The sequence below is a fragment of the Patagioenas fasciata genome, chromosome 12 (genome assembly GCF_037038585.1).
Source record: "Patagioenas fasciata isolate bPatFas1 chromosome 12, bPatFas1.hap1, whole genome shotgun sequence".
Classification (NCBI taxonomy): Eukaryota; Metazoa; Chordata; class Aves; order Columbiformes; family Columbidae; genus Patagioenas; species Patagioenas fasciata.
In genome coordinates, this window is record NC_092531.1 from 22,774,251 (window position 1) to 22,786,360 (window position 12,110).

General features: G+C 40.4%; 1 protein-coding gene across 7 annotated transcripts in view; it reads right to left on the reverse strand.

Moving 5' to 3' along the window:
• ADAMTSL3 (ADAMTS like 3) overlaps positions 1 to 12,110 on the reverse strand; it is a 180,380-nt gene that overhangs the window by 60,475 nt on the left and 107,795 nt on the right. For all 7 annotated transcript variants that reach the window (XM_065847389.2, XM_065847391.2, XM_065847390.2 and 4 more), the window contains exons 8-10: positions 7,071 to 7,145; positions 1,856 to 2,013; positions 781 to 892 (exon numbers count right to left, since the gene is read on the reverse strand). In XM_065847389.2, the coding sequence (XP_065703461.1) occupies positions 781 to 892; positions 1,856 to 2,013; positions 7,071 to 7,145 (345 nt within the window). The remainder of the gene's footprint in view (positions 1 to 780; positions 893 to 1,855; positions 2,014 to 7,070; positions 7,146 to 12,110) is intronic.

The window sequence follows — 12,110 nt, forward strand, 5'->3', positions numbered from 1 at the left end:
GCAGTACGATGGAGCCATCAGAGGATATGTGTCGCCACTCACAGTTCCAGTAAGAATCACACTTCATGAGGCCAAGTATCTTATAAGATACAGTAGTTTCCTGTGGGACTACATATTATACACCTATATTGTCTGCATTTCAGATTAAGGTGAGGTGCAAGTGCCAAACTGGATGGTTCATCAAAAGATCCCCAGACTCTGCTTGTGCTTTAAACATCTTTAACTTTTTTTCTCGTGTCCCGAGTAACCATATAACCTGTATTTTTACTCTGCAAGAAAATCACTACACCAGTATCCCAGTCTGTTTTTCAGGTGACGTGGGTAATGCTGGTTGAACCGAAATAGTGATCCACAGTGTCAAACATTCCTCCTGCCACGAAGCCACAGTTTTTGCAGACCAGACATGACAAGCAGTGGGCTGTGCTGGATGAGCAGTAACAGAGCGGAGTTGCACTTCAGCTAACCAATGCATAAGTTGTAATGTTTAAACCAGGAGTACACACTACAGTACAGTACCTGCTACTCTAACTTCCACCAGGACTAGGTGTCTACAATCAGACAGCCATAGGTATCGATAGAAGCTGTTCTTTAAATTCTATATACCTATGCTTATACTAAAGCAACCAACTTACCTGCTTTGCTGTCATTTCTATTTTTTAAGAACCACCAGCGTGCAAAGAAACACAAAAATTTAGTCAATAAAAATGTAAAATGAAGGTTGCAAATTAGATACTTTGAACCTGCAGCTGTAAACGCTCCTGAAGAATTGCCCTTACTTACCTCCTCCACACGTCACTGTGCAGGGGAAGAACTCTGTCTGTCTCCATTGATGACTGATGGGTTGATAGAAAAAGAACTGAACCACACTCTCTTTTGATCCAGAGTACCTGGTCTGAAGAAATTTCCATTACAACACATGTGTATACTGTACTCCAGTATTCATGTCATTTCAAAACTTATTTCGTGTATAATAACAGTGCAAAGAGTGATATGACAACAGGGAAATAATTTAGTTGTTACTGCAGACTTTCTAGAGGTTAAGTTTCCACTAAAATAAAAGTTGTGTACTCCTTTGTTTTCCAAATTAATCAAGGTACGAATGTGGCTATTTGATTATCAATCATTGATTGGCAAATTTCCTAACTGTATCCTGCCTCATCTCTTTATTAGCAAAATTTTTATAACTTTCTGAGGAGTTAAGTCAATAATTGACCTAACCACACTGGTTGATATTCAGGCAAGTCTAACTGCACGTGTGATATTGGAGACGCAAAATAAACACTACTGAAAGTCTGTTTCTGCAACATGACAGATAAAGTCAAATGGTACAATAATGAAACACCTGCCATTTCCAATGGAAAACTGTATGACTACCTTCCTTCGGCAGTAAAATATCGATAGTTTTGCATATAAATATCTGCACGTATGACGCAAGCCATCAGTATGTGATCTGAGTAGAAGAGAAACTTAGAAGTGGTCACTAGCTGGATTAGCAAGGTCTAAGGGAAATTCCAGGGCTCTGTGCTCCAATTCAGTAGGTGGCAGCCTTCAGTTGGATTAACAGCCATTCACTGCACAGGACCACGCTGTTATTTTTCTGTAACATTTAAAACAAAAATCCTGGCCATTTTAACCATTAAAGATCCTGTGATAGTTTCCATCACAGCAAAGGATTAACCTTGAAATATTTGATTTTGTTTGGATATACTTAGTGTAAGTTATCTCTGGACTTTGATTAGGATTCTTTATTTGCTAGATAAGATTTTGTTGTATTGCTACAACCTGACGGACAGCTGCCTACTCTGTTGCATATACGTGCAATATCTTAGTAGTTTTGTACATACACGCATCCCACCTTGATAATGAAATCTGCTCCAAGAGGTCCCTGGATCTTTATGATTTCCCTGTCTGTATTCTTCTGAAATTCAACAGTTGTATTTTCTATGACAAACGTTCCAGGACCATTGAAACTGTGCTCTCCCTTGTCTCCTTGCAGTGTCTTTGACTCTATAACTAGAGAAGAAACATGCAATTAATTAACAGTGTATTTTTTCAAGGAAGTCAAAGTAATGTTTACAACTTTGCTTTGCAAGTAGCAGCATTGCGTGCATTAAAAAACCACACAGAATATCTGTGAGAACATAGGCTGATACATGATCGCATGACATGTCAGCACAGGAATACCTGCCTGAACACACTGTTGTCTCGTAGCAGAAGCATTTATGAGACAGTTTTCCCTACACCAAGTGCTCTATATAGTTATAAAGCAGAGGATTCAGCAGGACAAGTTGAAAGAAACTCAATAAACATATTGAATTGATACACAGGAAAATGATTCATACTTCCATGCAACTCAAAAGCCCAGCAATTCCAGTAATCAGTCTCCAGAGAAGCCTGAATCGCATCAAATTCACCAAACACTCACCTCGATACCTGTGTCACTCTACCCATTCCAGAGGTCATTGACTCAACTTTGAATATTCCCATGTGAGGAAAAAGCACGGCCAGGAGGGAGGTGGGCGCAGCGCTGCCGGAGGGACGGCCCTTTCTCAGAACAGGTGGTGGTGACAACCCTTTTTGAGCTGTTCTGCATTCCTTGGAAACTGATTAAACTGACAGCCCACAACCTCCAGAAGACAGACAAAGCATTTTAGGATTGAGTCACTTCCAGAAAACTGACCGAACTACAAGTGGACAAAGCTAAAGGAAGATATTCATGATGAAAGCAGAATTTGGGGCTCTGCATAATACAGTGTATGTGCACAGTGAGACCCATGACTTGAAATACACTGGTCTGGTTACAATCTACCAGGGCACTGCATGAGAAAGGCATGAGTCTCAGATGAGCTTTTAGCTAAAAGGAACCTTCTGATGAGCTATTAACACCCTCTTTCTCCAGCTACTTTGCCTTTTTTGGCACTTTAAACAGAGTTAACTAATTCAGGCTAGGTAATTTAGGTTAAGAGCATCTGCTTTTATCTGCAGTGAAAACATACTCTGAATGCTGCAGTCCATCATTACTGTTTTCTTCCTTAATACCTTTTAAAATACAAATGCATTCTGAAGCATCCCCAACAGAGAGAGTGAAGAAAATCTATAAGAAATTAACTTCCTTGAAAAGGTACAAAACACTATCCCCAGTCTCCAAGTATTGGGTTCCACTATGCTTATAGGTATAACAAAGATCACATACATGGCTGGAAGGAAGTTTAAGGAAGGATATCCTTCTAGGAAATGACTTTAATGCTGATCACAGGGTAGGAATTTAGTGGTGAATTTAATGTACTTTGTCAAAGAAAACAAAATAAATCTTGAGGAATCAAAGTACCCCACTGTCCAACAGGTTTCCGTTAGGAACAAATAGTTATCAACAAATTGCAGAAAAAGCAACAAGTATTTAGATGATAGCTACGTATTTTTGTTTGTCACTTTTATGGAAGTTTTCTTGCCTGATCGCATCACAAAACAACCTTTTAAATATTCAGAACTCGGCATTCTTGGATTAAGCTTCTGCAAGCCTTGACCCCAAACTTACACCACTTAGGAGTTCAGTATTAATGCACAGTGCCTGTTGTTCTGTCATTTTGTTGAATAAGAGTCAAATCAGCAAACCTCCAGAACTTCTATCTCCACGCAACGTGATACCTCACCGAGAGGTGACATACGTGTATATGTTAGAGATACGCTAGATTTGAATCCAAGGCACGTGTTTATTTGCAAGGTCCAGCTATAGAGTGACAGCCTGTATCTCTGGAGGTCGGCTCAGGGAAGCTTAGAACAGCTGCTCAGATTTTCCCAGGAGCGTGTCACACACACAGGGACACAAAGAGCTGATCCACAGCACAACAGATAACCTCTGATGCAATATATTCCTCCTCAGCAATATCTAGTGCTTGTCATCACAGGCTTCTAAAACAGCATGAAACCAAGTATCTAGTGTATGTAACATATACATACCACAATAATCCAGTTCCCCCCAAAAAAACCACTTCATTGATTTCAGCATAGTAACTGGGAACAGAGGTTTCCCCAACTGGCTTACAGGCCAGGTTTAGAAAAGAATTCTCCAAACATCTATTGATTCTTCAGGGTCTTGTAATCCTGGAGAGGTGGGAAGTTTGACTTCAAGCTCCCTGGGGGGGGTCTTTAAGACTCCAGATGTGCAGAGTCATGAGGACAGGGAATTCTCTGGAGTGCTCACCTGTTTCTGTGCCTAAAAAGATAATCACCAGTGCCAAAGACCTATAACTGATTGTGTTACTTCCCTTACCTTGGTAAAAAGAATGTTTTCCCCATGGAAATGCTTTGCCTGGTTGTGGAAGGAAGATCCACAGCAAAAGCCTCCCATACTCCTTGTGGCAGGCAAGAGTAGGGCAGCATGGCATGGGGAACCCACTGCAGGTACCTCCCTGTTTAGAAGTGCATGGAAGAATTTCCAGGGAAATAACTCCTACTCCCAGCGCAAGAAGGAGCAAATCATGTTGCTACCCAAAAGCGATTCATTTGCGGATAGAACAATACAGAGACCCAAAAGAAAACATACTTTCTTCTTTGCATACTTCCTCTTTGCATCTGTCAAAAGCCAAAACAGAGCATAGATGTGCAGCTAAAGGCTGCCAAGTAATGCAAATTGCTGCAAGCTGAGAAGAAACCAACAAAAAGGGAAAAAAGAGTTGCAGTTCCTTTTAGTGAAGTGTAACCTCCCTAAGTTCCTGAATTCAGTTATCTAGCATTAGCCACTTGTAAAAATATTAGCTTCTGGTTTTCCTGTTTCTTCTGCTGGAGGATTAATTTCAGGGAACTTTCAATCTTTCTTTTGATTCTAATGCTCTTGAAACAACTGCTAGAAAAGTCGTAATTTAGTCCAACTCAAAAACAAAACCCAACAAAATGTAACATTTTATTCACAACCATTTTTTATACTGAATATATGGTTCTTTTCCACCAAATCATTCACAAAAAAAAAAGTAGACAGAAGTACAAGGGAGACCTATTCATAAAAAAACCCAAAGTAATGCCCTTGTTCTCTGATGAATCTGTTGCCCATCTTGAACTGTCCATACACACAAACAAAATACTTATTCTCACCAGCTGCAAAGAAACGCAGTCTTTCCTAAACCACTAAGCTGCTGATTGTAAAACAAGGTTCAGGGCATTTATTTGTTTCAAATCTGTTATGTACTACATCTCCAACCAGGTTTCCATTTTTTATTAATCCAGCAGCTGTGTTTCCTTGGAACAAGAGCAGATCATAAAGCCCAGGATGAAGCACAAAAGAACACAAGACAGAGGGAAAAGTGCCAGGCAGTCCATGGTGCTCTTCAAACATTTGCTGTTGCTGCTGACTTGACTTGAAGAGCAAATATTTACTGGCAACAGGAGGCAGTGTAAAACTCTACATTAGGTAGTCCCTGCTCCACCTGTTAAATACAACTCCTTACCAGCCAGGAAGAACATCTCTGACAAATGAAACCTGTAATTATAAGTGATTATTTTTTAAATTCTACCTTTAATGAGAGCAGCACACCCACACAGAAGTCGATGAAAATGCAGACCGAAGATCACAAACACACGTACAGTCAGAAAAGCGGACAAGCAAATTGTCCCGAAGCACATCCCCCTGGAACATGGGTGCCGGAAGATCTGGCTATGGAGCCAGAAGCAATTTCCAGCTTCCTCCCCCACAACAGCTCTCACTTTTTCACCTCTGCCATTTAAAATATTTTAGGTAAAAAATGTCTAAATCCTCACAGATTTGCAAACAGATGTGCTGGGGGAAGTGGTTAAAGGAACATTTCACACTCCTTGTCCAGCTAGAGAACCAGCTAACAAAGGTAACGCCAAGCCACAGCGTTTTTACGGAACCACCCTGAGTAGGAAGCCAGGAGCACTCTGTGCTTAGTTACCGAGCTGCTGCTGCGTTCCTCAGGAGCTTTCCAGAAATCCCCCAGGAGCCACTCAATCTCGTACTTTTTCCTCATAAGAAGCTGAAACAACAACCTCCTTCTGCAGAACTACTTAAGAAAGACCAAGAGTCCTGACCTGAACTCGTCAGGATCACTCCTTCATATGTCCCTTACAAAACTTTCACATGAATATTATTTATTTCAAGTTAAGTTCGTCTTTGTACATTGGTGAGATCAGTGGTACATCTAGAAGTTATTGTCACTCTGGAGCTGCTCTAAAGCAGAAGTCTTATTCCATTATTTCTTTGAAAGAAGATGGCAATGTATTCTTCAAAGCAAAGAGATGAGCAATTTTCAAATAAAATGCATTTCTGTCTTCTATTCACACATTTCAGAGCAGTAGAAGTTCTTATTTCTATGACTCAGACTAAGTCTTCCATTTTTACTAATAAAAAAATAGCTCAAAATGTTAAATGATGGTTTCTTTAATTCCTGGTATGGCAGCCCCACTTACTGTTGGAATGATCAGTTCTTTATCTAAAGCAGACTTATGGGTAAAGAAATTACCATATATACTACCATCAGCCTTATATAAAATACTAGGAAACAAATGTCTAAAAGAACAGCAAGCTGTTTCTCATAGCTGATGTGTAATGATCAAAGGTATTACAAGGAAACAGGACTTGTGTAGTTTATTTTACGTATTTTGTTTGCGTTATCTCATTTTTACCTAGATTACTTTTGTTTGAACACTGCCCACTGACCAAGTGGGACTTCAGCTGGACTGTGTGCACTATCTCAGACTCTTCAACTGAAATCCGGCGCGGGGTTATGCAAGTGCTACTGATCCCACACACAACTCTTTGAATGTCATTTTGACGTAATGGTTTGCACGTAGTTTAAGAATGAACTGTATTTTGGATGTCTTATATAAGAATTACTTGGCTTAAAGAAATTTAGAAACCACCAGTATGTATACTATTTCTTTTTACTAAGTGGACTTCCAGCGTTCTGTAGGGCTATCTCCAGGCTGGATATTAAAGATGGGAAGAGGAATCAAGGTCATGATCTTACCCATATTCCCAAAGTTTGGATGAGTTCAGATACAAGGTTCTGTTTTTATCTTCTGCCTATGAATAAATACATAAAACAGCTCAGTCGTACCAAGGTGTGCTGGTCCTTTCAGGGTAATTCTCACACTGCGACTCCCATGTGGTACAGCAATCACGGTTTCTTCCCCTAGGAAAATTAAAGAACTGTTTTAGAAGTTATCTTGCACCAGGGAATTTGCACATCACATAGCTAGACTGAAAACTGTCAAATGTGTCTAAGAAAATATTTAACAGCTTTCACAATTTTTCTATTAAAAATAATCATATGCTATTTTATTAAGTACAGTACACCAAGTCTGTTTGCTATGCTATGCAATTATTAAGGCCTACAAATGGCCTTGTAAATCTTTCTTGCTATTAGAAAAATTATTTGCTATTAACAAAAACAACTGAAATGTCAGTAGCGTATTAGGAACATATTTACACTCCCTTGTCCTGGTTTTATTTCCTAATCACTGAACTGACATAAGGAATCTGCTAAGTAGTACTTCCCCCTTACAAAAATCTGCAGCTGTTCAGTCTCGTTTTGCCCACACCTCATTTCCTGCTGCAGGTCACAACTTTAATAAGTGGCAGGACTTACAGGAAATAAATCATCTACTTAACACTAAACCTTAACCAATTACAGACCAGTTAAGAGCAAATATATATTAGCTATAATGTATGTTATAACAGAGTGTCTGCATCTAACTTACCATATAAGATCATTCCTTCCAGTAAGAGCCTTGATTTAAAATTAACTGTAAACCAAACCAGCCCTGAATAGAACATGTCAATACAAAACAGCTTTTGGCTGCCTGAAGGGCCTGTTCATATATAAATGTACAACACACTTACTTCAGTGCATTTTACAAAGGCAGAAAGTTATTACTTTCCATTTCAAATGTAGGAAATCTGTAATTTGCCCAAGCAAACTGAGTTAACAGTCAAATCAACAGACCAGAGACTTCCACGCCAACAAGAGCAGTGCTCTTGGACAAGGTATGCCCCGTACACAACGGGGATATCCGCAAAAGGATGGGAGAAGTGTCCAAGCAACAAAGTACCAACGTGCCGTCTCGCATTTCCATCACAGCTCAACTGCAAATCTTCTTTGGGGCAGGATCTGCAAACACGGACCCATTGCAGGAACACCCCACGGAGGGTGCTCTGTTCAGTGATGGCATTAACATATATCCAGGGGCTGGTGTAGAGGAAGTTCATTTTTCCAAATTCAAAAAGTAATGCATGTTGAAGGTCAGTTACACATTGGCTCCAGAATTACTCATACAACGCATAGAAGAAGAATATCCAGGTTTAGTTTTAACTAAAAAATAGTTGAAGAATGTTTCTTTCCACTTTAAACTGGACCCTTTTATAGTAGATGCTAAATTATCAGCTTCTGGTTAACATCTCCTTAGCATAAGTATGAAATCCTGCCAAATGTTCAGGATACTTCAAGCAAATACTGCAATTATTTTTTCTGAAATAAACACCTTCTTATGTTACAGTTTTTATATCGCCAATTTCTAGGAAGGTCATTTAAATATAACAATTTATTTTGGATGTAATAAAATATGATCTTTATTAATTTCATACTTGGGTATTCCACCAGAGTGCAAAATACTACAGTAAGAACAATAATACAGCTAAGGAGCCCTGGAAAAAACATTAACTACTGAACCACTTAATATCTTTTTGCATCTTGGTTTTTCATCAGACGAATTGCTAAAGATAGCCAGGAGGTAGTGGATGTGTATATCTTTAAAGCAAGGAAATAACTACTGAATTCGTATGTGCTCTCCGGTATCTGAGAGAAAGCAGGTTTGAGGGGCCCATCTGTCCCAACTGGGTCAGCCCGTCTTGACAACCAACCAGCAGTTACAGCACAAAACCTCGGTAAGAGTCTGACCACGACCAGTTCTGAATCCACACAACTGCTGTTTTGAAGTGGAACCAAGGGCGCCCCGCGCTGAAGGGATGAGGCCCAGATGTGCAGATGTGCAGAGATGTGTAGGACTGTTCCTCTTGAGAACAACCAGGCTTGTTCTGCTGCGCTCCCTCCATCTTCTCACAGCAAGCTCCGCTCACCTCAGCAGGCCTCATTGATCCCTTTTCAGGATGCTTCACATTCCTTTAGCACTACTGCAGACATTCCACCCTCACCAAGGCACTCTCTGATATGGTCCAAAAGTCTCATGGGGGTGCTAAATTTGGTGTTTCTCTGCGGCAGAGACAATATTGCCAGCAAGTATTTTATTTGCATTAGAGGAGATGACCACCACAGCAATGTTCAACCCCTGCAGCCCCACAGACCTGTTAAGAAGCCTGACAGCAGGAGATTCTTGCAACCTGACTGAGATAATTATGACCTAGGGCAGTCTTTCCATAAGGCGAAGTAAATTATAGGAAAAAATGAAAGTGAGATTTTAGGAACTCTGAACTGAGATGGGGAATGGGAAGAAGATGGGTCAGAGCTGACCTAAGGGGCTCCACCTTCTCCTGAGGACAGCTTCTACTTCCTACAAAACAGCAGTTACAATTGTCCAGGTCTGGTTCCAAAACTCTATATTCCAAAGGTCTCCCGTTTCTCAGTTGAAACATATAATTCTTATTCTTAAAGGAACAAAAGGCCCTGTAAAGCCATTTAAAAATTGTTATTGCTGTACATTTCCCATTGAATCATTAGGATCCACACTGTTAAAAGCACTGAACCCTTATGGAGATATAAGAAGAGATTGTTACCCTGAAATCCCTATTTAGAATTTTCAGTTATCTTTCCCCACACTTATACTATTCATGTATCTTTGAAGGTTAATCGGTGATCTTTGTACAAAGCTGAAAGCAACTAAGCTCAAAATAATCTGGAATGTGCATAAAACTAGACTTTAAAATCTGATTTTAGGGTCATAAAGGTCACCTTAAAACCTGGGAAACAGGTTAGATATTGTCTCTCTGTTCTAACACTGCTTCCACCGTAGGGATTCATGTGGGTCACCCTTCTTCAGCACCTGCTTGAAATGAGCTTTCTGCTCTTACCCGTGTTCACACACTACATACACACTGCACTTGCTTATTAAGCTCCCAGACTACTTTTGCTTTAGATGGCAAGGTTTGATCCTGTTTCTACAGTGTTAACGTGGATTTAGATTTTGGATTTCAATGAGATCAAGATCAGACTCCCTGCTATGGTAAGACTGGGAGCTAATCCCCAGGATCAAAATAAAGGAGCCACATTCCTGAGCTCAATCCAATTCAGCAGGTTTTATTTATTTTTCCATGTGGGCCATGGTGGACCCATTTACTGTTTCACATATGGGCCAGTTGGGATATTTTCCCCTCTCTCCTCTTACAGCAGTGCAGAGGGTTTATTTCAGGCCTATAAAAAACCATTTCTTTCCATGTATTTGCTCAGCACTTATCTGCTGGTCCTCCGGTTCTGATCGGAGGCCTCTTTGGTGTCCAAGTACAAAGAACAATAGTCCAGGAACAACTATCAGCACAAGGGAACTAAAAAGCTCAAGAAGTTTTAGTCTTATTGCAGCAGCCCACCTCCTCCACTCAACATTCAGTGCTGCGGTATGTGCTGAACTAATGACAAGAACCAGTGCAAAGCCAAATAGATATATTTTAAGAGACATCTAAACCAGATAGGTACTTCTCCAAGTAAGACAAAAGACATCAGGAAGGTAAAGAAGGAGGCTCCAACTACCTAAAAACAGCTCCAAGTAAAACAACCAAACTAAACAGAGCTATAGACAAAAATGGTCGGTGCTGAAGATGCAGCGTTCACACTATGCACATTGCAGGTGCTTCACTTTGGACTAACTCCAGCCTGATCCCACGGACTGCATATTCACCACCTGTTGGGGAACATTCGATGCTTTTCTGGAGCACATCTTCTGGTTTAGCTTCATGCAAAAAAATCCAGTTTATGCTCTCCAAGACCACTCCGTGATGTGAACTGACGAGCAGCATGTTAGGACCATGATGAAATTTGCTTCAAAAAATGTACTCCTTATCCAAACTGAAAGGCACTCTATCTCTCCCCACACAAGGTTTTCCTGCCAAACCAGTCCCGGTTCCCTCTTCTGGCTCTACATACAGTTGATTTTTCCCCTTCCTCTCAGAGTGTTTCTGATTCCGTCTCCCACCTCAGATTCCTTATCTAATCTGTCTTCTGCTCTTCCTTTTTCTCCCTTGATCCAGCGTATCTGTACATTCAGTCCTAGGTCCTCCTCCCACCTTCTCATATCTGTTTTTCCTTCATCTTATGAACGTAAGATGTCATTTTTTTTTCTTTTCAGCTAGTCGCATCTTTCTCTCTCCTCACGTGATCTCGTCACCCCCAGTCATAAGTCTGAAGCTCAGGAGAGTCAGGAGCTCTCCATGAAATCTCTTCTGTAATGCGAGGCAGGAGGCATCACAGACTTCATCTCATGGTGCCCATTCTACACTGCACCAAAACAGGAAGCAAGCGAAGCCTCAAGGAGACTTCTTTAATAGCTTAGCTCTATAAGAGCAACATGTTATTTTATTCTAAGGAGACAGCACACACGATGTGTTTGTGGTTAGGACATGCAACAAGCTAAAGCACACTTAAAAAGACAAATTTTCAGAAATGTCAACTGTTAACATCCAAGAAGACTCTACAGAGCCTGAAGGAAAAGGTTCTTTTTTGTGTGAAGGGTTATAGTAAAATATGTGTTGATATTCACAGATATTGCAAAAGACTCATCCATGACCAGAAGACAACTGCCTGCCAAATTTCAAATCCCTGATCCGTGATCAAGTCCAACAATGGAAGGTATTAAGACATATTAAAGAAAAGGTTTCAGGAATGTTTTGACAGTGGGAAACAACATGTTTTTCTCTGCTGCGTCCTTGGAATACGCTGAGTTGTTTGGGCTGAATTATCTCCAAAACATCCAGCACCTGGCATGGAAAGTTTCTGATCCAACTGTTGAATACTTGGCAAAAAAACATTCACATAAAGTGAAGTATCAGGCAACCTTGAGGATGGAGGTTGCTAGCTCCATGCATATTGATTTAAAAGATGGAAAAAGAGGCAAAGTAGCAAGTTGTAACAAAACTGAGCCAGCTGATGATAGTG